Source organism: Micromys minutus (genome assembly GCF_963924665.1).
Source record: "Micromys minutus genome assembly, chromosome: 10".
NCBI classification, from domain to species: domain Eukaryota; kingdom Metazoa; phylum Chordata; class Mammalia; order Rodentia; family Muridae; genus Micromys; species Micromys minutus.
The window spans coordinates 12,324,812-12,352,680 of NC_137979.1; the positions used below are offsets into that span (position 1 = coordinate 12,324,812).

General features: G+C 48.6%; 1 protein-coding gene across 2 annotated transcripts; it reads left to right on the plus strand.

The window, feature by feature from the left end:
- NT5M (5',3'-nucleotidase, mitochondrial) lies at window positions 1-25,505 on the plus strand. 2 transcript variants are annotated; one of them, XM_080924634.1, is made up of 5 exons: window positions 1-479; window positions 4,555-4,655; window positions 12,591-12,651; window positions 23,608-23,722; window positions 24,812-25,505. In XM_080924634.1, exons 1-5 carry the CDS (start codon window positions 237-239, stop codon window positions 24,952-24,954), a joined length of 663 nt encoding a protein of 220 aa, XP_080780760.1. In that variant the 5' UTR covers window positions 1-236; the 3' UTR covers window positions 24,955-25,505. The 2 variants fall into 2 exon arrangements, with proteins under 2 accessions (XP_080780760.1, XP_080780761.1); XM_080924635.1 differs by lacking the exon at window positions 1-479 and adding an exon at window positions 3,323-3,408.
- Window positions 25,506-27,869: the final 2,364 nt, after the last annotated feature.

The following is a 27,869-nucleotide window of genomic DNA, read 5'->3' on the forward strand; positions in this document are numbered from 1 at the left end:
TCCACCATTGCCGCAGTTGGAGAGGTGCTCCAGTCTGGCTCTCGCAGGCGGCTGCAACCCGGGACTGGCTGTCCCGGGGCGATCAGCACCCACGCCGCGCTCACCTTCTCCGGGCGCGTGTCCCTTTAAGGGCGGCGGGGCTGCGCGCGGGCCTCGCTCTGGGCCGGAGCCTGCGCGTCCGTGTCCGCGGCGGAGGCTGCGTCGGCTGAGGAGGGCCCAGGGCGAGGAGCGGGGCGATGCTCAGGCTGCGCGGCTGCTGCGCGCGTCCCCACGGTGCCCGGCTGCGAGCCGAGCGGAGCCGGGGGAGCAGCCGCGCCCTGCGGGTGCTGGTGGACATGGACGGCGTGCTGGCGGACTTTGAGGGCGGCTTCCTCCGGAAGTTCCGCGCGCGCTTCCCCGACCTGCCCTTCGTGGCGCTGGAGGACCGGCGCGGCTTCTGGGTGTCAGAGCAGTACGGACGTCTGCAGCCTGGGCTGAGCGTGAGCACCCGCCGGCCCCGCAGCGGTGCCCCGCGGGAGGGGAAACTGAGGCCGCAGCTGGCCAGCCCCACTCCTCCATGACCTTTGGCGGGTTCTTTTGTACCACAGGGCTGCTGGGAGGACTAGGGCCACAGATCTAGTGGGACCCACTGCTGCTGCTGGGCTTCTTGCAGTCTCCTTAACCCTCCTCCCTAGGTGTCAATCTCGACCCTCCCTTTCCCGTCCATTCCTCACTCCTGCTGCCACCCCTCAGTATCCACATCCCATCAGTATTGGAGACTGAACCCATAGTCTCCTGTAGACTAGCCAAGCTGCCTACCACTGACCCACATCTTCAGTCCTCTTACTTTTTACTTTGTTGTTAGCTCTCACTAGCTCCCCTGGGCTGCCCTTGAACTAACTCACCATGTAGCTTAGGGAGGCCTTAAAATTTTGATCCTCCTGCTATAGTCTCTGGAGAAGTGAAATAAGGGGATTTGCCCAGCATAAACTTGGAAATTCTGGCGTTTTTCTCAGTTGGTTGTCTAGCGGCCATAGCTAGAGGGCTTGATGGTCAGGGGGGGTTGGGTTTTTTGTTTGTTTGTTTGTTTGTTTGTTTGTTTTGTTTTTAATTTACCAGGTTTGTAACATTTCGTTCTTCACAGCCTTCCAGGACTGATAGCAGTGAGGTTGTGAAGAAAAAGACACACAAACAGAAAGCTGGGCTCTTTGCTGCAGAACCCATGGCACCTCTGGAAGCTCAGGGTGTTTATAGAGTTGAACAGAAAGGAGGTGTACATGGATGAACACAGATAGGGGACAGGTCTAACCAAACAGGCTAGAAGCCGTCTTCAGGGGAGTAGTCTGCAGGTGGTAAACATTCAAGGGAGAAAGCTAAGGTAGGGTGGTCATTTTCTACACACACTGTCAAAATCTCTACTTGGATCAGAAGAAGGCTTCCTCATGCTTCTGAGCTTCATGCCAGGGATTAGGGGGTGGGGCTTTGCCCTTCCTCCATGGGTCTGAGGCTCTGGGGTTCTGACACAACTCTGAGACACCCACACATTCCCACAGGAATTCACTCAGCGCTCTCTCCAATCCCTTATCTTGGCTATGGGAAGATGCTACTGTTCCCACCTTGCACATGAGGAAACCGGCCCCCAGGTCGTGGGGCAGTAAGGGGTACAGATGGGATTCAAGCCCCAGCAACACATCTATCTGCCTGCTCCACAGTTCTCTCCATTCACCCTACTGTCTTTTGATTTCAACATGGTATTCGGGGCCGGTAAAAGAGCTCAAGGTCAGAGAATTGTCTAGCTAGTGTAAGACCCTAGGGTTCTGTCCTAGGACTGCAACTGCCCCCCAGCTCCCAGGCACCTACATGATAAATAACGCACCCCCACAGTAAACGGTTTACTAAGAGACAGGTATTTAATTAAAGGGGACATGGGGTGTCATTTCTGTTCATTCACAGATGGAACTGCTGCAAGCGACTTCCACAGAACCCAGATAGCTGATCTCTCCCAGTGCTGAGAAAACTTTAAACCTAAAGAAACGTTCTGTGTCACCTCTGTCACCTCAGCAATCAACTGCCACACCGCATAGGGTTCACTTATAGATGGCCGATCAACATTTGAATTTGGGGGGGACATAATTTCCTTATAGGGATATTTAGTTAGTTTTATGTGTGTGAGCGTTTTGCCTTTATATATACATGTGTACAGTCCTGGTGTACAAAGGTCAGAAAAAGGTATCCAAAGCCTTAGAACTGGAGTTAGTTACAGATGGTTGTGAGCCACCACGCAGGTGCTGGAATTGAACCCAGGTCTTCTGCAAGGCCAACAAGAACTCCTAACCTCTGAGCCATCTCTCCAGGTCGGGGAATATATTAATGGGATAAAATGAAATCTACCCAGATTCTGCAAGCAGACTTACTTCAAACCCCACCATCGAGAGGAGGAAGAAGAGGAGGAGAATGAGAAAGAGATGGAGGATGAGGAAGAGAAGGAAGAGAAAAGAATACAATGAAGGGGGTTTAGCTTCCCAGTAGTGTTTGCCTAGGATGTGTGAGGCCTAGGTTTTCTCTTCAGTACCACAAAACAGCAAAGAAAAGGAGCAGTTACCCAATAGCTCCTTGTATAGCTACTTCAGGCCCAAAAGGACTAATTCCTGACTTCCAACTGTAAGTGAGAAAGTGTGGGGCAGGCAGGGGCTGCTGGGATGGGCGGAACCTACTGGTTTCCCCTCATTCCTTTTCCAAGCCTCGGCTCCTTGAAAAACACCAAGAGCCTCTCCGTGGCCTGAATGTCTAAATGTCTGTAGTTAAATCAAACAGTCTAGGTATACTAAATGTAGCCACTTTTGTTTGTATTCTGGCCCCTTGGTATTGGGGGTTCCAGGACCCCTGGGATACCAAGCTCCACAGATGCTCAAAAGTACATCATGTGATACAGCATGGTGTTTGTGTCTGACTGCACATCTCTCAGCCTTCTCTAGGTGGTTTATAGTGTGGAGGGCAGTGTAAATACCAGGGAGATGGTTTGGGATATTGAAGGCAGGAGAAACAACACAGAAAAAGGTCTCTGGTCCCTTTTCTATGGCTTGACTCTGTGGCTCCCGAGTTACACCTTTGTCCTCGTTCTCTGTGCTGTTGGAGGGAAATGGGCAAAGGTGGGAAAAAAAAAAAAAAGCTCATCTCCACTGAGTTAGAATCCTCAGCTGTTAGGATGAGAACTGAACTCGGAGGGGATTTCCTCTTCTAAGCAACGGGAGGACCGGGTGTGGGAAACAGACTCTGTAAGCTCGACATTAGAACTCCGTACCTGTTCTGTCTCACCAGGACTTTGGGAGGGATGGGTCTTGTCTTCATGCTGTTGGAGAGAAGCTCCATGAGGGTGGTGGCCAGCCCAGAGTTGACTGACCCACAGCAAGGGTCATACTGCCTCCAAATGTGAGTTCGAGTCCCGATGGTGTTACCCCTAAGTGGCCTTGAAGAAAATCATGCTTAAACTGTGGACTAGCCATCCTTGGTCCTTGTAGGTTGTAAGGATGGAACTTGAGAATGCCTTAGTAGCAGGTGTGTGTTTGCCTGACAGAGGTATTGTGCTCTCTTAACCAGGCAGTGGTATATTCTGTGCCGCACACATGTATAGCACTGAGAAGCTCCCTTCTCAGAGGCTGAGGTGTCTGTCTACCTCTTGCCTGGCCCCAGGAGAGGTCTGGTACTGGGAATGCAAGTTGTGGCTTACTCACACATGGTAGAAAGGGGAGCCTTACCCAGCCACTGTTTTTCTGTGTAACATCAGTTTTCCTATACTTAAAAAGAGTGTTTGTATTTCGTTTGAGACAGGGTTGTATTTTGAGACAGGGATTTTATTATGTTGTTCAGACTGGCCTCTCAAGTAACAGGACTAGCCTAGGCCACTATGCCTGGGTCAGAATTTGGATTTTTGGCTTTCAAACTTTATAAGGAACAAAATCCCTTGGGGGAGAGGGTAGAAACAGGTAGATCTTTGTGAGTTTGAGGCCATCCTGGTCTCTGTAGTTCTGGGATAGTGAGAGCTACACAAAGATCCTGTCTTAATAAAATAAAAGAATGCATGGGTACCTCAGCGTGTAAACCAGGCGAGAGCAGAGCTGCTCTTGTGTGTGATGAGGAACTGGGACTCTCCTGGCTATCCTTTCCCAACTCCCCATACCCATTCATGTAGACCGTGTAGACGAATGTTTACTTCAGAGACTCTAGGTTCCTTCAGGTTCCAACTCTAGTGACTACTTCTGTGTTCATGAATGCTTTCCCTCAGCTCCCGCTGAGTTCTGGCTGTTCCAGGCAAGCCTAGCGAATGTGCACTTTTGTAGACTAGCCTCCACCCGAGAACATCAGGCGGCCCTAACAGGAGTCACCTCCATCCCGATAGAGGGGGCCCAATACATGGTGACTCCTTAGATTCCTCCCCAGGAATCAGGTCTGGGGTGAGTGTAGAAAACCTCAAACCCTCTATCCACCTAGCAGTAACCCCACCCAGCTGTGCCTGTTTCCAGGAGCGGGTGATGAGACAGTGGGAACCTGGAGTGACTTGCTTTTTTGGCTCCTCAGGAGAAGGCTATCAGCATCTGGGAGTCAAAGGATTTCTTCTTTGAACTTGACCCTCTTCCCGGAGCTGTGGAAGCTGTGAAGCAGATGGCCAGTCTGCAGAAGTAAGTATGTCTCCTGAAACCCAAGCCTGCCCCTTTACCTTGCTGTCCTGCCCCTCCCTTCTCAGCACTTCCCAGTTTTCCAAGGGCGGAGTGAGCAAAGGTCAGGGGTGTCATTTTGTCCTGGTAAACTGAGAGCGTGTGTGGTCTGAAGCCCTCACTCCGTACCCACCCTCCGTGGCCCTCTGAAGCCAGTTGGAACTGGGCAGTGCACTTCCTAAGATCTGTTACAAGCACAGTCTTAGTGACTTTTACCCTATACCTTGAAGCTTACCCATTTCACGTGGGCGTTCAGGGGCTGTCAGAACACTTGCAAAGCGATTGAGCCATTGCTACTGTCAGTTTCAGAATTTTTCATCATCCCCTAGATGAAAATGTCAACCCTGTTAGCACGCTGTTCGTTGCTGGCCTTCTGTGGTTCCCAAGAATCACCCATTCACTCTCTGCCTCCGGGGATATCCCTGTTATAGACAGTTCTTGTAAGTGCTACCATCTAACATGTGGTCTGGCTTCTTAAACTTAATGCTTTTAAAGCTTATTTAGTTTGCGGTGTCTGTCAATACCCACTCTTTTACTCTGTGAAAGTATGTGACTGGGGTTGGATTTTTGTGTGACTTATGTATGAGAGGCAAGTGCTGTAACCATTGAGATATATCCCCAACCACGCACTTAGGCTTTTGACAATGTATAGATAGACTGCATTTTGTGTGTGTCGATTCGTTAATTGATGAACATTTGGACTGTTTCTATCTTTCGACTTTGTAAGTAGTACTGCTGTGAACATTTGTGCTAGCATTTGTTGGAACACCTGCTGCTAATTCTTTGGGACATATACAATGGTGATGTTGTAGGTAATTCTATATTTAATGTTTTAGAGAACCACCAAGCTGTTTCCCACTAACTTCAGAAAGACTGCAGTTTCTTGACATGTTTGTCAACACTTGTGATTGTCTTATTTTGGTGGTGGATATAACCATGGTCCCTTGTGGTTTTATTTTGTATATGGGTGGTTTTATCTGCATGCATGTCTGTACACCACATGCATGCCTGGTGCTTAAAGAGGCCAAAAGAAGATGTCAAATCCTCTGGAACAGGGGCCACAGATAGTTCTGAGCCACCATGTGAGTGCTGGAAATAGAACCAAGATCCTCTAGAAGATCAACCAGTGTTTTAACTGCTGAACCATCTCTCCAGCTCCTTAACTTTGGGTCTTATTTTTAAATCATCCTATCTAGCTACCTATCCATCCATCCATCTATCTATCTATCTATCTATCTATCTTTGTACTGCTGAGGACTAAACTAAAAGTTTTGTGCATACTAGGTGTTTTAGTTACTTTTCTATTGCTGTGAAGAGACACCATGACCAGGGCAATTTATAAATGAAAGCATTTTGTTGGAGGTTTGCTCACAGTTTCAGAGGGTTAATCCATGACCATCATGGTGAGAGCATGACAGCCAGCAGGCACCCTTGGCACTGGAGTAGTTGAGAGCATCTATGTCACCTGCCAGATGGAGGCAGAGCGATTGGAATCTGCCCTGGTTCAACCTCAGAGACACTCCCAGAGACACACTTCCTTCAACAAGGTCACACTTTCTAATTCTTAACAAACAGTTCACTAACTATGAACCTATGGGGACTATTGTAATGCAAACCACCAGAATAGGTAAATGCCCTGGTCCTATGTCTGTCTGTCTGTTTGTGTGTCTGTCTGTGTGTCTGTGTGTCTGTGTGTGTGTCTGTCTGTCTGTCTGTCTGTCTGTCTGTCTCTCTCTCTCTCTCTCTCTCTCTCTCTCTCTCTCTCTCGCTCTCTCTCTCTCTCTCTCTCTCGCTCTCTCTCTGTAGCTCTAGCTGGCCTGGTATTTTCTATATAGACCAAGCTGGTCTGGAAATAATGTAGACCCATTTGTCTCTACCTCCTGAATACTGGGCTTAAAGGCAAACACCACCATACACCACACACAGCTCCCCTGTATGAGCTGTAAGTCCAGCTGTGTTAGTATCTAATTAGTCTAGCACATTATGTTGAAAAATCGAATTGCCTTGACACTCAGTTTACCATCATTTGACCACGAATGTAAGGGTTTGCTTTGAGACTTGCCATGATTTTGCTTAAATTTAGCAAACTGGGCAACAAATGTAATACGGTCTTCATTGTGCTATAATATAAAATGTCTCTAAAACTATCCATGTTAAAGTTCTTATATTAGGCTGGCAGATGGCTCAACAGGTAAAGACACTTACTGCCAAGCATGGGATTAATCCCAGAATCCACGTAGTAGAAGGAGAGAACTGATTCTTGTAACTTGTCCTCTTGATTTCTGCACGCACGCCCACACACACTATAAATTCAAATCTGACTAAACAGGTACAAGGAAACAAAATGCTTACAGTTCGAGTTGAATTGAGACCTTGTTTGGTTGGTGCTTTATCTTTGGGCTTGAGCTCAGGTTATGCATTTCCTCCGTCTTATGGTATGAATTTGATTTATAAAGATCTATGGCAAGAGTTTGGGAAGCAGGTGTGGCTGACCCTCCATACTTGTGAATTCCTCACCCTTGGATTTAACCTATTTTTATTATTTATTTTCTGAGATTGTAATATAATTACATCATTTCCCCTTCATTTTCCTCCCCCCTTCAGCCCTTCCTTACACCCCTCCTTGCCCTGTTTCAAATCCATAGCCTCTTTTAAAAACCAATTGTCACACACAAATACATATGCTTGTATGCACATGTACACATGCACACACTACTAAATACAAAACTACAAACCTCCCAGTCTATATAATATTACTTGTGTGTCTATTTTCAGGGCTATTTGGTATTGGATAACCAGTTGTTCTTTTTCCTGGGAAAGAACATTTTACCCGCTCTTACATCTATAGTTGCCCGTGGTTCTTTGTGTAGAACTGGGGCCTCCCAGGCTTCCCCCTACCTATTCCAGCAGGTCTGTTGTTATTTCTCTTGTTCAGCTCACATTTAGGTAGTCTTGTTAGTGAGGGGCTATGGCTGTAGCCCTGGCATTACTAAGAGACACGCATGCACAGCAAGCTCCTTATTCCTCTGGCTCTTAAAACCTTTCCAGGATCCTCTTCCAAAATGGCCCCTGAGGTTCAGGAACACTGTTGTACACGTCTGCACTGGGACAATTCTACATGACTCTTAATGAGTTGTGAGTTTCTGTGATGAGAAGTTCCTTGATGAGAGATGGTGCCTACACTTACCTGCGGGTACAAGGACAAATGTCTAGCATGTAGTGAGAGACCTTGCTGGTTTGGGGACTTAGAAACATGGCAGTTTTAGGTTCTTTTCCAAGATTCATGACTTCAGGTTCCTCAAGTAGTTGGCTTCATTTCCGGTACCAGGTTTGGTTTCTTCCTGTTGAGTGGGTCTTAGGTCCACGGAGAGAGCAGTTGGTTTCCAGTGTGCCACTGCTGTGCCATTAGGGTCACTGTTGTGGTTCAGAGGTCTCACATCTGGGCAGGACTGTTGGCTGCCTTCCTCCTTTGGAAGCTTGCATTGTATCTTAAGGCACAGTGAAAGCTAGTCATCAGGGAGGAGACCTTCAGGTCAGCTCCAGCTCAGAGTTCCCAGGCCTTCTTTCTGAGGTGCAAACCATCTTTAGTACTAGCTTCCAAATCCAGAGCACGGGGTCAACCAAAGATAGGAGCAGGAGCTATATGGGAGTCTCTGGGGCAACCCTGACTAACCACTCAAAGGAGGGCTTCTTATACCTAGTATTGGGATTTTTGTTTGCTTATCGTGTCAGTTCAGATGAAAATTTTTTACTAGGTCTATGTATGTATATTTGTAAACCAACTTATGTCTTTTCAGACATTTTTATTGTTAGTTTACTCTTACCCTCCTTTGAACCTATTCTTAATAAAAAAAAATTCTGAAAGAAAAGTTACATTTGGAGAGATAAAAAAGCAAAAGGCAAGCAAGTTTAAGGGGAGAGTGTTGAGATGGCGTAGTAGGTGAAAGTACTTGCTACACAGCCTCCCTGAGTAAGAACCCTGGGGCCCACAGAGCAGAGGAGGAGAACGGACTGTGAGCTGTCCTCTGAACTCCACATGTATGCGGTGGGACCCCATACAAAATAGATAAGTAAATGTAAGAGTTTTCTATTTAAAAAAAAAAAGAGTTAGGTGGACTAATCAGGATGCATTATATGCATGTATGATATTGTCAAAGAACAAATTTAATCAGTAAAACGTTACGTTTTTAATGAACGTGTATTTTCAGTATATCCAGTTTACTTACAGGCCTTTTGTATTAGCTAACCTTGTGTTACTACCGTACAAAACACCTGAGAAAATCAGTTCAGGAAAGAGCAAGGGTTGGGGGCTTTCTAAGTGGCTCAGCAGTTATGAGCACTTGTTCTTGTGGAGGACCTGGCTTTGATTCCATGCTCCCACATGGCTACTCACAGCTGTCTATGACTTCAGTCCTGTGGGATTTGATGCCCTCTTCTGACCTCCTTGGACAGCACACTTGCACACTATGCACATAGACACATGCAGGCAAAACAGTCCTAAAATAATACAATTGATTTTTTTTGAGAATAAAAAGGGTTGTTTGGGCACATACCCATGGAAATTGTAATTAGCGGTCACTTGTGTTTCTTTGAGCATGGTGGCTCAGAACACAGCAGCTGGGACCATGTGGTGGAAGAAGCCTGTCACTTCATGGTGGCTAGGAATTGAAGAAAGAGACAGGAAGAGGAAGGGCCTCAATGTCTTTTCTGAGATACATCATTTTTCCCCCCATAATTCCCAAGGCTAGGGACCTTTGGGGAGTGCTCCAGGTCCAGACCATAGGACACATGATACAAGCTGTGTTTGCAGTGAGCATGTGTGGACATGCAGTGACTATGTACGCCACGGTGGCACTGCTTTAGGCCATCAGTTCACTAGCATTGGTGAAAGGCACACAGAGGATGTGCACTGGACACATACGGGACCAGAGCATCCCGAGTGGTTGATGCCCACAGGATCTTCCAGCCAAGTCCTGTGGATGCTAAAGGAAAGCTATGCCAGTGCCTATGCTTTTCAGAATCCTCCTTATTTCCTCAGACCATGTGTGCCAAACCTCACACCCACATTGCTGTGTCCTGGCGCAGGGCTTTTGAACAGGGTCTGCAACTGGACTGCAACTTCATGTCCCAGCATGCTCTCAACCTTCCCGAAGCTCTGTTTCTTAAACTTCTTAAACTGCAGCTAATAAGAAACTTGCTACAGTATGATCCTATGGCTCCTGGCACAGAGTAAGATACTTAGTAACAGCAGCAGCAGCAGCGGTGGTAGCAGATGTTACCCATGGGAGTTAGTAGATGTGCACACAGAGGTTTCCAGAGTAACAGCTGCATTCACACTGCATTGTGGCTGAGCCTGGAAGCCAGGATGCCAAGAGGAGGAATCCAGGCGATGCTAAGGAGAGGAATCCAGACACAGCAGCCACACACTGTATGACCCCAGTTACACCAGATCTCCAGGACTAGATACAAATCAATTGTGTCCAGGGGCCAGCCAAGGTGGGAATGGGTACTGACTGCTTAGTAGGGTTTCTTCTGTGAGTGTTGAAAATATTCCAAAAATTAAGTTTCCGTTGTGTTTGATAAAACACTACAGATACACTAAAATGTATTTAATGATATACTTTAAGTGGGTCAACGTTATATTATATGGATTATCTCAGTGCAACCTAAAATCGGGACAGGAGTAGTGACACACGCCTTCAATCCCAGCCCTCAGGAGGCAGAGGCAGGTGAATTTCTGTGAGTTCAGGGCCAGTCTGGTTTATATAGCAGGCTCCTGGTCAAGGAGGGCTACGTGGTGAGACCCTGTCTCAAAAACAAAACAAAGCAAATGACACCACACCCAAAACAAAAAAAAAAAAAACCTTAAAGTCGGTTTGCTTGGTTTTTAAGAAGGTGCAGGCAGCCGGTGTGTTTATTTAACAGTGTGGGTGAATAGTTCACTGAGCTCAAGACGCCGGAAAACACTCCAGATGCTCTCGGATATGCAAAGCAATCTATAGCTGGAGAAAGCAGCGTGGTGGTTGCTGGGGCTCTGGGGTCAGGAGGTCAGGCAGGGGCAGGTTGGGAGAAAGTGAGTTTTACTCTTGGAACAAGGAGATCTGCTTTTGTGGCACGTGTGTACCACAGCGTATCAAATTGTCCCCTTTTAATAGGTGCAGTTTTCAAAGATTTTTACATTTTATGCTTACGTATGCTTACCTGCATGTATGTATGTGCACCACACGCATGCTTGCCTGCCAATTGTATCCCAATAACGCTGTTTGGAAAATGATCCGTTCGAGCCAGATAGCACCTCTGTAGACCCATCTACTCAGAAGGCTGAGGCAGAGGGATTAGATGAATGTGGGAGTCACGGCCAGCCAGGGCAACATGAGAAGACTCTGCCCTGTGCCTCCTTAGCATAAAGAGTTAGTTTAGGTGGAGGAGGACAGCGTGCAGGTGTCAGGATTGACCAGCCTGCCTGGTTTGGGCCGAAGAGTTGAGCACAGGCAAAGCCGAGATCTGGTAGGTCATCTGAGCTTTGAGGGTAGGCATTGTGTGTAGCAGCAAGGCAGGGAGAGTGAGGCTGTGGCCTGAGCCTGAGCAGTCGGGCACCAGAGAAGAGGACAGCTTGCTTCTTTCTAAGGTTTGGGGGGGGGGTGAGGAAAAGCCAGTCTAAGGCTAGACCTTCATGTGAGCTTCCACAGAGGCTGGGGCAGATACTTCGAACCATGTTGTCTCTCTGCACCTGCTATTTTCCTGAACACTGAGCTGAGACAAGCAAAACTACCCAGAGACCATCAGACAGGCTTCCACGATCATCTCAGGGTGAACACTGAGCTGAAACAAGCAAAACTACCCAGAGATCATCAGACAGGCTTCCACGATCATCTCAGGGTGAACACTGAGCTGAGACAAGCAAAACTACCCAGAGACCATCAGACAGGCTTCCACGATCATCTCAGGGTGAACACTGAGCTGAGACAAGCAAAACTACCCAAAGACCATCAGACAGGCTTCCACGATCATGTCAGGGTGAACACTGAGCTGAGACAAGCAAAACTACCCAGAGACCATCAGACAGGCTTCCACGATCATGTCAGGGACTTATTTGCTAAACAGTTGAAGAAACACTGCTCTCACTGCTGGGCTTGATGGGCCATCCCACACAGAGTAGAACACAGTGTTTGAAATGGGGCGGCGGCGGCGGCAGTAGAAAATCCATCCTGTGGGTGTGGGGAGGAGCCCTTCTTGGTCAGGGTCAGCAACCCAGAGCCCTGATGGTGTGTTTACTACGCAAAGCCCATGCTCCTCTTTAGGCTCCAGGCTAGAGAGCTTGTCCTGGTGGAGCCTCCCTCCCTCCCTGTGCAGCCTGCAGCCGGGGGATAGAGGATAGAGTCCTTTCCTTCATCCTTTCAATAGGCCCGGGATGAAGTTCCGTTTAAGCTGTCTAGAGGCTCTGCGTATTTTTTCCCTTTATTCTTTTCCTCCTCCCTTTTTGGTGCTGGAGAAGGAACCCAAGGCCTCATCTATTAGATACACCTTCTCTACCTTTGAGCCTCCAGTCCTCTATCTGTTCAGTGCAGTGCTTGTTGGCAAATGCCCATTTCTCTCCCTCATTTTCTTATTCAGCTAGATGCATGTGATGAGCCCAGCTAACCTTCTGGGACAAGTCCTGCAAATATTGCCCCACCTCTGAATGGCCAGGACAGATCATCCACAGCTCCCCAAGGCCTTTGAGTGGGGTTTGAAGTTGCACACTGTAGCCCCTTGGGTGGGAAGACGCAGAACAGTGTGTTTTCCCACGGCAGGTGCAGGCTGGACTAACAGGTGGGTGGCGTGGCAGGTGCAGGCTGGACTAACAGGTGGGTGGCGTGGAGACAGCTGCAGGGCTCACTGTCCTTTCTCTTCTGGCAGCACTGATGTCTTCATCTGTACAAGCCCCATCAAGATGTTCAAGTACTGTCCCTATGAGAAGGTAAGGAGTCCATCCCAGGCAAGGGCTGCTGTGTGGCACTGGGCCTCCTCTGGTGCTCCCTGCCGCTCTGGACCAGCCTGAGGCTCTCCCTCACATGCTGGATGGACTTGTTCCACCATGGGCTCGGTGGGTACCTGCTTGTCAGATGCACCTAGCCCAGGAAAGGTTGGTAAGGGAAGCGGCAAGGATCAGAGAGAGAACCAGGCCCGGGGAGGGGCTAGAGGCTCAAGGACGTCCTGCATGAACAGCCCACCCCCCTTTAGCTCGTTCTCACACTCACCTCTGTGGTCCAGGGAATGGGACTCAGCATCATACATGCCAGGCGAGCGCTCTCCTCAGACTTACACCAAAAGTCCAACCAAGAGCTGCACATCGTGGTGAATATCTGTAGCCCCAGCACCTAGTAGGCTGAGACAGGTATTGCAACCCTGCGCTACACAGTGAATTCAAAACTAGCTTAGGCTACAACGAGATCTGCCACACACCCCCAAAACAGAAAGGAGGTCTAAGCAAGGAAATGTAAGTTCGTTTTTCTGTGTGCTCTTTTGTGTTAGCTGAGAGAAGTAGCAGTCTTGCAGTAGGGAGCTTTTTGTACTGTAGAAGCTGCCGGCTGCTTCCCATGTGGGGAGGATAGGGCCCTTGCAGGTTTCCCAGACACTCAGGAGGCTGGGTTCCCAGTCAGATTTCTCCAACTCAGGCTTCAGATCCTCAGGGCTGCTGAGTTGCCTACCTGCTCTACCTCCATCTCTTCCCACTCAGTGCCGTCCCCAGCCTGGAGTTGTTATGTGCCTTGCTTAAGGGAGGAGCTCACACCCATGGCTGCTACTGTGGGTTATGTGAGCAGTTTCCTTGTCAGCTGGGGTCATCCCTAGCCCTTTGACCTCCCAAGGCTGAGTTCATTTCAGCACAAGGGAGTGGGTGTCGGATCCACAGTTCCCGGAGGTCAAGCGAGGAGTGAAGGATGGGTCCCCACTTTGTATCAGAGCACCTATCAGGATGTTGTGGACTGGTGGGGTCATCCTCCCTCGGAGACCGGTTAGAAATAGACATTTCGGTAACACTGACATTTTGAGTCAGAAACTCTGAGTGCTAATGTGATGGTTCTGGCCAACTCTTTTGTCAGATGACTCTGCTGGCCCTTGCACTTGAGCCGTGACGGTCAGGTGACAGCTTCAACTTTAGCTAGTTCAAACAATTGGATGCCTGGCCAGAACAGGTGCCGTGGGTGCTTGTCAAAATCAAGTACGCAGGTACTTGAGTTCCTTATAGAAACAGCATGGTGTGTACACATCTTCCCCTGAGCTTGAGTACTTAAGCCATCTCAGGGGACTGCAGTGCAGAACAAATGCCTTTGCTGCGGTTGCTCGACAGTCTTGTGTAGGGAATGATGGCAGGAAGGTCCACACTCTATGATTAAAGAAAATAAACTTTTAAAAAAACTTTCTGCCAGTAGCTCTCAATTGCAAAAAGTTAATCTTGGTTAGGGTTGGGACTTTTTGCCCACTTCCCCATCTAAATGCTGGGATTTTCGTCTAGTTGGAACTTGTACAGGTCTTAGTTAAGGTTTCTACTGCGATGACCAAAAGCAACTTGGGGAGGAAAGGGTTTATTTGGCTTACATATACTGAGTCATAATCTGCTTATAGAAGCCAAGGCAGGCAGTCAAACCCAACAGGAACCTGGAGGCAGAAGCTGACGTTGAGGCCATAAAGGAACATTGCTTACTGGCCTGGTCCTCATGACCTACTCAGCCTGCTTTCTTATAGAACTCAGGTACTAAGGGTGTTACAACCTACAGTAAATGGGCTGGGCCTCTCACCATCAATCACAAGTTAAGAAAATGCTCTACAAGCTTGCCTACAGCCTGACATATGGAGGCATTTTCTCAACTGAGGCTTCCTCATCTCAGGTTAACATAAAGAATACTGTCACAGTGAGTTCTTCTGGGAGTTAACCCCTGTTGTATCTGGAAAACACTTTTTGGAGTTTCCCATCACCTCTGGATCTTAAAATCTTTCACATTCCTCTTTAGCATAGATACTTAAGCCTTGAAGGGAGAAGTTGGATAAAAATATTCCATATAGGCCTGTCTGACAAAGAGCCTCTGACTGTTCTTCACACATTATCTAGTTGTGGGTCTCACTGTGGGGACTGAACAGTGCACCAATCTATGGCTTTAGCAGTATGCCATTAGGAGTTGTTTTATTGCTGTGCTCATTTAACAGAGTAACTCTAGATTTTCCCTTAGGGCCCACGACCTCTTGGCCTCATTAACCATCTCATGGAGCAGACCTTATAGCCAATCAGAAGCTGTTTGGCTACTTCCATGACATTTATGCCACTGTAGCACCCGTGGGTAAAGCTTGCAGCGGGTTGCTGTTGTAATTCTCAGGACTTGCAGCTGGCTGAGATCGGCTGTTACGCTTCTCCTCAGGTCCTGTGTATAAACACTAGTCAGTAGCAGCAAAGTTCCTAGTTGAACATCAGCTTTAATTTCCCCATGTTTGATGATGTAAGAATGTGATGTCTTCAGCCATAGGGCCTTACCATCAGGATTTTCTAGATATTAGCCCTGTAACATTTATATAGCTGATAAAGATTTTTTCCATTCTGTAACCTGTCTCTTTGCTTGATTGGTGGTGCCCTTTTCTGTAAGAAGCGTTTTATCTTTTAATTGAGTTGTTTTCTTGGTGTCCAGCTTTTGAATACTTTATATATTTTAGATATTAGCCCTCTGTCAGATGTGTAGTTGGTAAAAATCTTTTCCTATTAGGGAGCCTGCCACTTTGTCTGAATGATGGCGTCCTTTGCCTTCCTTAGTTTCATGAGGTCCTGTTTACTGATCGTTGATCTTAGTGCCTGTGCTAGTGGTGTTCTGTTTCAAAATTCTCTTCCTGTGCTAACGAGTTCACGGCCATCCCTCCTTCCTCGTCTGTCAGATTCAGGGTGTCTGGTGTTATGTCGAGGTCTTTGATGCATTTGGACTGGAGTTCTGTGCAAGGTGAGGGGTACAGGTCTATTTCCATTCTTGTACATGGTGCTGTTCAGCATTAACGTTTTCTGCAGTGCAAAGGTTTCATGCTTTTAGTTCTCCTGTGTAAGTTATGATTCCCCTTGACCTGTCTGTCTGTCTGTCTGTCTGTCTGTCTATCTATCTATCTATCTATCTATCTATCTATCTATCTTTCTATTTTTATACCCTGGTCTCATTCTGACATTCTGAATAGGTTCATTGACCCATGTCTCTCCCTTTTGCACTGTCTTGAAAGTTTTATAATAACTTCAAAACAGCAAGTTTTCCAACATTCTTCTTTGAAAATTTTTAAATTAAGCCTCAGTTGTAGCCAGGTGTGGTGGCACATGCCTTCATCCCAACACTTGGAAGCAAAGACAGGTAGATCTCTGCCAGTTTGGTCTACACAGTGTGTTCCAGGACAGACAGGGATACATAGAAAAATCCTGTCTCAAAAAAAAAAAAAAAAAAAAAAAAAAAAAAAAAAAAAAAAGTAAAATAAGATGAAGTAAAATACTAAACTATAGTTACTTTACTTTTTTTCCTTGTCCCTCCAGTGTCTTCCATGTCCCCTCTTCTTCATTTTTTACCAAATTCGTAGCCTTATTCTTTAATTAATACTACATGTTTAGTCTGTTTAATGTTGCTTATAAGTATGTGTTTTTAGGGTTGAACCCTGGTATTTGAAAACCAGTTAGGAGGCTGCTAGTAAAATGCATTCCAAGGAGAAGACAGAAACAATGTCTGCCCATCTCTGAGGGTCCCAGTGGCAAACCGAGGCACAGTTATGCTGAGGTACACTCAGGCTTCACCCCTTCCAGCTGTTACATTCCTTGTCCCCTTCTTCTGCAGGAGTCCCTGGGCCAGAAATAGGGTAGCATAGATGACAATATTTCTCCTTGCCTTTCTATCCACTCCTCCATCTCCAGACCGTGGTGGTTGGGGGATCGTTGGTATTTCTCCTACTACAAAACACTGGAGCCCACAATTGTCTGACTTCCCAGTACTAGACATGAATCTCCTCCTGGGATTGGCCTTGAGTTCGTTCAGAAAGTTGAGCCTGTCTAGAACCATGTGTCTGCGATGTGCGAGTCGACACATCTTGTCTGACATTTCTATCACCAAGCGTGCAAGATCCACAGCTGAGCAGGATGTTGGGCCTTAATTCTCCCCAACATTCTTAGCAGGGACTTCTGGCACTACAGGAGTTGCTCTCAGGGGGAAGACTTTGGGCCCAGGCCCAACTTTATTTCTCCACGTCAGCAGCCAAAATGTGCACAGCAATAGAATGCTACCATCCAGGACTGTAATGCAGCCCTGCGGCATGGCCTTTATTGTTTTAGGGCTCCTAGGGCCTCTGTGGCCAACAGCTCCTAGAGAGGTTACCTATTCTTAACACTGGCTTCCCAACTGACCACCTATGGCTTCTGGGTGTGTGCTCTTTAGCATTTACAGGCATGGGGCTTTGCAGACTCACCCCTCCCACCTGAGTGGGTGTCACTGTGCCTTACCCAGCTGTGAAGCTCCCAAGAATTCCACAGCAGCGCCTGGCCTTCATCCCTTTGTGACCTAATGTCCCATGATGGCTTCTTCAGGTGCACTCACGTGCCTCTTAAGTGAGTCTCCAAATCTGCAAAAATGCTCAAGGGTTCCTGCTGCCTTTGTGCAGTCACGTCTTTCTCACAGGATGGGCAGAGCAGTGATCTGGTCGTGCACAATGCGCAGTGAGACTGTGGAGATAACCCTGGTGAAGCCCGTGGAAGTCCGTTGTCATCTGCTTTAAGCCGTGCCAGGCCATCACAGACGTTCACTAAGCAGACACTAAGTCAGACATAAGCAAAGCCTAACATCTGGGCCGACTTTATCCATTGGCATCAGCTCTTCTCTCCACAGAGCCATGCTGGGTGCCGTAGCGTGGACAGGGGCACTGACTTAGCCTCCACAGCCCTCAGGCACGCTCTCTGAGCCATTGCGCTTCCACACCTTGGAGTGCTCCCTGAATTTCCCCACCTTTGATGAACTTGACTCAGTCCTGCCCAGAGTCAAGGTGCCCCTTGAGTTTCTGAGACCCTGTACTTTGTGCTTGGGCTAGCTCCCTGTTTCAGGAAAACCCTGGTTTGGCATTGTGGCTGGAGCTACAACTGTGGCCTCTGTCTACCACACCTGGAGGCCACCTTTTGTTTTGTTTATTTTTGTTTTTGTGTTCTGAGACAGGTGCTCTGGTGGACATGCTTCTTTTGGGGTGTTCCGGGAAGGAGAGGTGTTATCTCTCCTCACAAGTCTGAGGTCATAATCCATCACTGAAGGATGCCACACACATACAAATTATGAAGATAGATGTATGGATGCCACAGTTCTGGTTTGTCAGTGGGCAGTCTTCACATGCTGCTGTAACCCCTGAGTCCTCCGAAGCCTTTCCTACTCCACCGAAGGGCTCAGCAAAGGCCACTAAAGCTCCGCGCCAGCCTCCAGGTCCTTGCTAACCAAGTCTCCCTTAAGTCTCTGGTGCACACCATCCTCTCGGGCCCTGTGACGGGCATCAAACATTGCTGCCCTCATACCTAGTTCCCTCAGTGACCCTGTCCCTCTGCCATTGTCCTCTAGGCACCCCCCCATACCTATGGGTCCTTAGCTGCTTGACGACCAAGCATCTCTAATGGCTCCTAAGAGCGAGTCCATCGGGGACTGGTTCCTTGTACTGCCTCAGGCTATGCGACTCCATCTTATGTGTCCCAAGGAGGACTGTGGTTATGGTGCTCTGGTCCTCTGCTTCTGCAGCGCTCAGACTGATCCTGTCTGCCCCGCATCCCATACCGCACAAGCCAGGCCGTGAGAGAGTCCCTCATGGATTGTTTAGGGCTTTCCCCAATTCCAGCAGTGCCAGCGCTGAATGTTCTCTGGTTGCCATGGTCTCTCACGCTGTCTGGATGCTGGCTCTTGGGTTTCTCCTCCTCTCTATCTGAAGTTGGACTTACGGGTGTCTTTTGTTGCTTCTAGATCAGTTCAGCTCTGATCGCTGGTCGGCCCCCTCCTATAAGTTTTAGATTTTAGGTTTCCAGGAGGAGTTTTGTATCTCCGGTTTCAACAACAACAAGCAAAATAGACAAACCTTCATTTTCTGTCTCCTTTGTCTAATTTACTCACTAAGTAGGAGGCTGTTACCAGAGCCAGACGGCTTCCCACGCTTTCTCCCTGCATCCCCTCCCTCACACCTGAGGTGTCCCCCGAGCTACCACCTACCTCAGATCTCTTATTACCCACGGCAGTGGCCTGGGTCTCTGCAGCTGCTGGTTGACACCTCCATCACCCATGTGCTACTTCCGGCTTGTCTTACTTGTTCTGGGTCTTTGATAGTTGTCCTGGTTGGGTGTTTTAACCCAACCTTAACCTACCACAAGCTAGTTATCTAAGAGATTGAGTCTCAGTTGAGAAAATGACTCCATCAGATTGCCTGACCTATAGTACATATTCTTGATGTGGGTGGGCCAAGCTCACTGAGGGCATTGTCACCCCTAGCCTCACCTTCCAAGTGGCTGAGACTTCAGATCTTCATTATAAGTCTGGCTTAGTTAAACGGTTTTTAATGTGTTAGGTACATATAACATAGAAGTTCCTCTCATAGCCAGTTCAGTTTATTCTTTGTAAAACATTTTGCTTACTTACAATCTCCAGATGAATAGAAATATAAGTGGTTTGCATATTGTATCATCTACTTTTAATAGTTCTAATTTTTGTATAGATTATCTGGGGGCTATTAAAGTTCAGTTACAGTCATATATACTGGGCACAGATGTTTGTGTTAGCCAGGTTCCCATCACTATAAAAAAAATACCCAAGATAAATCAGTTTATAAAGAGAAGGGTTTTCTTTGTTCAGAGGTTTTATTGGTTGGATCCCTTACCTTGGGCCTCTGATAAGGCAGCTTGTAGTCATGGCAGAAGCCATTAGAGAGCAAAACCACTTCCCTTATAGCTAGGTAGAGAGCAAAAGGGGAAGAGAAAGTCTGGGTTTTCGTAAATCCCTCTGAGGCCTTCAGTGACCCAAAGATGTTCCCACAAGGTTCAGTCTCTCAAGGGTTAGCACTTTTAACAGTGCCACACAGGCCTCTGAGGGACACTGTAGCCGCACCCTACATTAATTTACCATGCCGTCTATATCCTGAGGGTGTACACTCTTAGGAGGTCCCAGAATTCAGTCATTGTCAGAACCATGGAGTGGGAAGGACCTGGGGCCTCTGATTTGTGGTAAAACCCAGAGCTAAAATTTTTCCCATGCCCACTGTGTGCCAGATGCAGTGCAGGGGCATCCACACACATCTTCCCAAACTTGAGAGAGAAGATGCTTGAATTAATCAGCATTCTCTAGAACAAAATTGATAAACTGAATATATATGTGTGAGTACACACACACACACACACACACACACTCACACACACACATTCTCTCTCTCACACATACACTCATATACACATACATACATACACACACATATACACACACACATACTCTCTCTCTCTCACACACACACACTCATATACACATACATACACACACATATACACACACACTCTCACACAGACATACTCTCTCTCTCTCACACACACACTCATATATACATACATACATTCACACACATATACACACACACATACTCTCTCTCACACACACACTCATATACACATACATACATACACACACATACACACACACTCTCACACACACATTCTCTCTCTCTCTCTCTCACACACACACACTCATATACACATACATACATACATACACACATACATATACACACATTCTCACACACACACACTCATATACACATACATACATACACACACATACACACACACTCTCACACACACATTCTCTCTCTCTCTCTCACACACACACACACTCATATACACATACATACATACATACACACATACATATACACACACATTCTCTCACACACACACTCATATACACATACATACATACACACATATACACACACACTCACACACACATACACACACACACAAACACACACATGTATCTAGGATTTATTAGTGGACTTGCCAGTGAGAGCCAGCAGGCAGAAGCAAGCAAACTTCCTTCTTCTATGCCCTTTACACAGGCTGCCAGCAGAAGGCGTGGCCCAGATTAAAGGTGGGGTCTGTCCATTTCAAATAATTAAGAAAAATCCCTCACAGGTGTACCCAGCTGCTTGGGTTTTAGTGTAGCTCTATTTTTTTCTTTTGTAGATTATTTGGGGGCTATTAAAGCTCAGTTATGGTAATATATACTAGGTATTTGTAGATGTTTACGTTAGCCAGGTTCCCATCACTATAAAAAGCACCTGAGATAAATCAGTTTATAAAGATGTAGTCAAGTGGACAACCAAGACCGACTGTCCCAATGCTCCTGGTACCACACGTGGATCAGGCAGCTTTCCAGCAAGGCTCAGAGGCAGAGCAATGGCGAGCCCATTTAGAAACAGTATCTCTGATGTCCCCAGCCACATTGCCGTCAGCTCAGGCCGGAACCTGAGCCCTCCCCAGCTCCAGGGCAGGAGAGTGCAGTGGTAGCAGCCATCACCAGCCCTCTTTGAACTTCAGTTTCTTTTTCTGTACAGGATCTGTGGGTCACTGTGCTGTTTGTTTGTCTAGCTGCTCCTCTGTGGTTTGTACCCAGGCCCAGCCAGAGAGGAGAGACCCAGAGACTGGGTGTGTGGGATCAGACACTTGTGGTGACTTGATACTGATGTGACAGTCACTCACAGAGCTGCTGGCTACAGTGGACCAGAAATGAACACAGCAGAGGGAGATTTCCCTGGGCCTATGAATGGTTTGTGAAACATGGTGCTCAGGGACCAACTCTGTTAGGCCTCAGAACCCTTGTACCACTAAGCTGGGCTGTGGTTCCTCTGCTTGGAAGAGGCCTGGGGTCTCCCAGGTTCTCTAGTATGCCTCATAGACAGGGCAGAGAGCTGCAGGAGTGGGGAGAAAGGATGTATCCAGGTTGTGGTGAGGGTAAGAAGGCACTGGACATCAAGTACACTCACATTAGCAGCCCTGGTTTCTGTCTCACATTCTCACCTCTGTATCACCACCAGCACCAGGGTCAGCCATGTCTTTTCCCTGGCCTGACACCCAGTGCTGACCCCAGCCCCACTCAGGTAAGCAAGCACTCCAGGGACTCAGCCCGTCTACCACCATCTGCCCGAGGCAGCATTTTGATCCTGCTAAGGTTTTCTATGAGCATAACGGGTTTTCCTGCCACGGGATGTCTTCCTGTATGGCTTCACTGAGGCCTTGGCCATAAAGGCTACCCAGTCAGAGCGACCTCAGGAAGTACTTTCTTCTTCATTGGCTCATTTGGTTATTTGGACGGGTATCCAAAGAACCACAGTCCCTGTCCTAAAGGATGTCAGAGGCCACTGAGGCAGCTTGCAGGGATACAGATAATGTGGCTACAGTTGTGATCATCATCTGGAAGGAGAGGACTGTGAAGTTGAAGGAGGTAGAGGTGTGGGAAACAGGAGTTGAGTATAGAGGCTGTTTTAGGAACTTGTTGTGTTGGAAGTGTGTGTGAGTGTTTGTGTGGGATATGTGTGCCTGTGTGTGTGTGAGAGAGAGAGAGACAGAGAGAGAGAGACAGAGACAGAGAGAGAGAGAGAGAGAGAGAGAGAGAGACGAGAGAGATACGTGCATGTTTGTGGTTAAAGGCCTGAAGAGGTAGAACATTCTGAAAATCAAGGTTGCCATCACGAGGCCTGAAGCCATGGGTGGGACAGGGCTCTGATCTTTTCTCCAAGCTCTTCATGTGCTAGAGGTCACTTGGAGCCACACGTAGTCTGCTCGTGTCTGCCCAAGTCACGTAGAGCACTTCTGAGACGAACCTGCCTGAGGCTCTGCTGTGGGCCCATTGGTGACTACATAGCCTTTCCCTCTGGAGGTCATTCCATGTGACCTAGTACGTGCTTGCAGCCATCTTCCCCCAGCTTCTGGCTGCTGTTTGTTCTCCAGGTGGGGCTGGAGAAATCTGGACAAAGGTTCCTGTTCCTTCCGCTGGAAGCTGCCCTGACTAAAATCCATACCCATCTCGGTCTGTGAGCAGACCAGGGAGGATGCGGAAGGACAGGTGGCAAAATGCAATTGCAGGGTAGAGTGACACAGCTATGACCCTCGGGCCCAGGGCCCTCTCATCCCTGTCCTGGTTCTCCTGACAGAACCAGACCCAGGCTAGTCAGGCCATTTCTGCTGCTAGTTTCACTGGGGTGGTGAAGGAAGGAGGGCTGTTTTCCTGGTATCCAGAGTGTTCTGGAACAGGGAGAGTTTATTCAGAACCCCACAGTGGCAGAGGGAAGTGTGGCCTGCCAAACTGCACACTGATCTGTCAGTGGTAGCTGCTACTCTGGTGTGAGTCGAGCTTTCTGCCTGTCAGTCCTGCAGACGCCTGTGCTTCTCCTGTGTGCCCGAGGACACCGACTGTCAGCAGCACCCCCTTGGCACTAGCGTGCCAGTCGAGCTCCTTGTAATTGTCCTCTCTCCTCAACTACTGTTTGGTCGCCCCTCTCCCTAGTATGTCACACATGGTTTGAATGCTCCCGCCGAGAGACATTGGGCTGATCTGCTGGTTGTCCCAGCCACCTCAGGGAGTCACAGCCACCTCAGGGAGTCACAGCCACTTCAGGGAGTCACTCAGTGGCAGCCAGTATGATGGACCTTATTGGAACACTGAAAGCATATTCTGGTCAAGTTCTGGTCTGAGTTGTGACCTTTCTGTAGTCTAGGGGACAAGTGTGCTGGCACACAGCTCCCAGGTGTTGAATTCCTGGGCACAGCTGCCTGAGCTGGCCATTGATATCCGCCTCCTTCCCTTCTGAGTGCGGGGTCCCAGGCTGAACCATCCGCAGCTCCATCTGATGCTGTATCCTCCTCTGTTACCTCTAGTATGCCTGGGTGGAGAAGCACTTTGGCCCTGACTTTCTGGAGCAAATTGTGTTGACCAGAGACAAGACCGTGGTCTCTGCCGACCTTCTCATAGATGACCGGCCGGACATCACAGGCAAGTGGCCTGTGGCAGGGATGAGGGTGGCAGAGAGAGGGTGGAGAGCACAGTTCCATTCTCCCTTTTCCCAAGTCCCTTCTCCTGGGGTCTCCTCAGCCCACTTCCCACCATCACCAGGTAAACACCCAGCCAGGAGCTTCTTCAGCACCGAGGGACAGGGTGCTACTGGAAGCCAGAATGTCTGTGCCTTATCCAGATTGAATTTAACCTGTTGGCCTTCCTGAGTCAAGTGAAGACCCAGCTTTGATTTTCAAACCTTTATGGTTAGTAGCTTCCGGCCCTCCTTTTCCCCTCAGAGGTAGTTTGTGTAAGTTTACTGTATGACAGGAAGTCACAGTGTGGTGTCTCTGACTAAGAGTAACTTGGGCATTGTATTTGTCCCGCTTTTTTTTGGTTCTAGCTCATGACCCCTTCCCAAAAAAGAAGCAAACCAACAACTTGGCTTACGTAGCTGACAAGGCAGGGTAGAGGGAGGGCCTTAGGCATGGCGAGATATGAGCATTCCCTTAGTCAGTCCATACTGTCTCCTCTCTCCTGGATGTGTTCTACCTGGTTTTGCTCCACTGGACAAAATCTCCTGGTAGTTCTCATGAGTTGTCTGGGCACATCAGTAGGAAAACACAGTTTCTATCCTAAAGCTTGCTGAATGCCAGGGGAATCGTGTCTACCCACCCTAGTCCCTCCGGTGGGACCTCCAATCTGTCTGTGTGTAAGGAGCCAGCCTCTCTCAAACCAGTCTTCCAGAAGAGCTGGCCGGTCACTACCCCAAGGGGCTTATCCAGTCACAGCACCTGTAGAAGGACAGTGGTAACAGTAACTGCCGGCAGTGCTAGCCGGGGCTTCCCAATTGAAGCGGCACAGGATGGGCACAGAGGTGGCTGGCAGGGCACAGCAACGTGTGACTTCAGCTTCTGTCACCCTGTGCACAGTACCTTGTTTTGCCCTCATGCCTTCTGCAGGGCAGGCTAGTAGAGGATCACTTTGTGGAGAAAGAAACTGAGTCAGATGATCAGAAACCTACTCTTGGGGCTCTTGATTTACACCTAGCCCCTAGTCTCTGGTCTCAGCCGCTGCTTCCCCCCACAGGGGCCGAGCCGCACCCCAGCTGGGAGCACATCCTCTTTACCTCCTGCCACAACTACCACCTGCAGCTGCAGCCCCCTCGCCGGAGGCTGCACTCGTGGGCAGACGACTGGAAGGCCATCTTGGACAGCAAGCGGCTACGCTGAGGGCTGTACTGTGGCTCTCTCGTGGTCCAGCATGGCACTCACAGCTCACGACTGAACAAACAGCCCACGGAGGGCTGTGCTGCAGTTTCCTGGTACTTCCTGGAGGACCCCAGTGGACCACTTTGGTCAAAACAACATCTGACACACTTCCCTTCTTTCCCTAGCCCAGCAAGGCCTTAACCTGATATTGGGACAGGGCTGGAAGAAAGGCATGTGCTCCCAGCCAAGTTGGTCTGACCTCAGGCCCATGCCCGAGGCCTATGCCACTGTGTCAGGCCTCTGAGACACGAGAGTACCCTGGTCCAGGATGTGCAGGGCGAGGAGTGCCAAGGACAGATGACAGAGATTCCCTTGGCAGGCATGTGCCCCTCTACCTCTACTGTAGAATCTTGTCCAACTTACCTCTTAGTCTTTATGGCTTCCCACGGCCACCAAATTCTTCTGTAGGCCGACAGTGACCCTGCCTATGGCCAGTGCTGCGGTCTCTTGCTCCGGTGTCCCTACATCCCATCCACAGCCCAGAAAGAGATCAGCAGGCTCGAATCTTTGTTGACGACATGAGAAATAAATGCTGTTTGCATATAGCCCGTGCTGTGGCCTTCTCTAGAGCCTGCCCCAGGGTCCTCTAGTGTGTTATCTGCTTGTGATGTCAGCATACGGGACTCCCACACGCCGATACACAGGACAGAGGTGGGCATAGCTCTCCCATGTGTACCTTGCATGGTACCATATGGGGACAATGACAAGATGATCTGGGTGGTGGCCTTGCTGGCAGCCTGATGGTTTCTTTGGTCCCACTCGTCCCCCAGGCCCCTTCCCTAACACTTTATCCCATCCCTACTTCTCACCCAAGGCCAAGTTTCCATAAGACCTAGAAACTGCTGGTACAGCTGCAACATTTGTTACATGTGAGCAGAACCTCTGGGTGGTGACGCCTGACAAGCCACCTCCCACCTGTCCTCTTAATACTTTGGAAAACAGTGCCCTTGAAGGCCAGCTGCATTCTCAAAACCCTGACTTGAGACAGGCACAGTGACACATGCCTGTTCCCAGCACTTAGGTTGAACCAGGAGTATTACTGTGAGCTCAAGACCAGCCTGGGCCACATAGTCAGTCTAGACCAGTTACATAGCAAAACCCTGTCGAGAAACATTTAAAGCCAGCACCCCAATTTGTTTCTGGGCTTACATGCTGAGCCTTCATGCTCTGCCTTTTGGTACCTGTGGCAGGTGATCTTTAGGTTGCCTGGGGACTTGATTAGGTAGAGAAAAGGACAATGAGAGAGCCCTGGTTTCAGAGCTGGCCAGGGATTCTGTTTCCCATCTTTTAGTCTTAAGCGTTGAGTTCTGTCACCCAGGTAGGGATGTCTAAGGTATCCATTCTTCAACCAGACTAGAGAAGGATGCCCCAGGAACCCACTGCCCATCCTGGGCTCCTCTTGACTTGTCTATATGTAGCTTTCCATAGTCTTACCATTGTTGCCCCTTGGACTGGTTGGGCGCCCTGCCAGCGTCTTACTGCAAACATGCGGCAGTTGCATCACTGGAACTCTGGACAAGCAGGGCAGTGTGTGGCAATGCCTGGGTGGTCTGGAGGAAACCCAGTCCCTAGAGAGTGGGCTTCAGACACACAAATCACTGTTAAACCACAACCTTCCCTTTCTTGTTCACCCCCAAGATTACACATTAGTACAGGCATCACAGTATAAAACATTTTCAAATGTAAAAGCCCTACAGTCTTACAAACTCAAACGTTTTTGAAAAATTTCAAAGTCCCCTTTAAAATCCAAAGTCTCAATTGTGGGATCCTATAAAAAATTAAGTTAAATGTGTACATTTTTTTAAGAGAGAAGAATCAGGACATAGTCACAATTTGGACAAAGCAAAACAAAACTCCAACTTCAAAAACTCAGTATCCAATGTCTCTGTCAGCTAAGACTTTTCCAGGCTCCTTCGAAGGCTTGGGTCACTTCTGCAACTCCACCCTCTGCAGCACACACAGCTTGTCATTCAGGCTGCAGCGGACTCTGCTCCGCTGCAGCTGCCCTGCTCGGTGGACCTCCCATGGTACTGACATCTCCAGAATCCGGGTCTCCTGCAACTGGGCTGCGCCTTTACCAGTAGCCTCTTCCAGGCTCTCTTCCTGGTGCCAAGCCTCAACTTCCTCCATGACCTTTCAACCCAGGGGCTTCAGCTGCACGCCTCTAGTAGCCATCTCTCCTGGTCTCTCAAGTGCCAAACTTCGGTTGCTCTCCAGGACCCCTTCATGCCTCCAAAACCAGGAACACTTGGGAGACTCTTACCCATAGCCAGGTTTAGCTGCCAGCATGTGGCACAACCGGGGCCACCTCTGGAATGCAGCATCTATGTGCTGACTCTGAGGGAACACTTGCCAGAAGATTCCACCCCGGTGCTGCTGGTCTCTTCTTAGTCACTGTTAATCTCATCTCTGTTGTCCCAGTGATGAGAAGGTTGTTTCGCGTTAGTGCTTCTGGTCTCTTGTCAAGCATGGCCGATTCCTCAGCCCCAGCTGACCAGACACCACCGACTCTTCCCACAAAAGACCCAGCGGAGTCTTCTCTTCCCCCTGGAACTTCACAAGCCAGCCCTCCCCCCACCAACCCCCGCTGTCTGCACCGCCCTCAGCGTTCTTGTCCTCTACGGACCAGCTCACTGATCTCCCAGCACTCAGTGGCTTTTCTAACCCAGAGTTCCGAAGTCCCTCCACAATGAGGAAAATTAGGATGGGAATGCAACAGGGCAGGAACCTGGAGGCAGGAGCTGGCACAGAGGTTTGCAGCCCTATCTGGGTTTCTCCCTCTTGCCTCCTGCTCAGATAGTTTCTGGTCTCCGGGGCCCTGCATGGAGTGGCCTAGCATCTGGTCTCTACTATTCCTCCTATTTGTGCTAGGGTTG

Excerpts from the sequence above, each read along its gene's own strand:
- NT5M (XM_080924634.1), top strand. The coding sequence starts at position 237 with ATGCTCAGGCTGCGCGGCTGCTGCGCGCGTCCCCACGGTGCCCGGCTG. Across the intron at positions 4,656-12,590 it reads CAGATGGCCAGTCTGCAGAA|CACTGATGTCTTCATCTGTA; the intron begins GTAAGTATGTCT and ends CTCTTCTGGCAG. Across the intron at positions 12,652-23,607 it reads AGTACTGTCCCTATGAGAAG|TATGCCTGGGTGGAGAAGCA; the intron begins GTAAGGAGTCCA and ends TGTTACCTCTAG.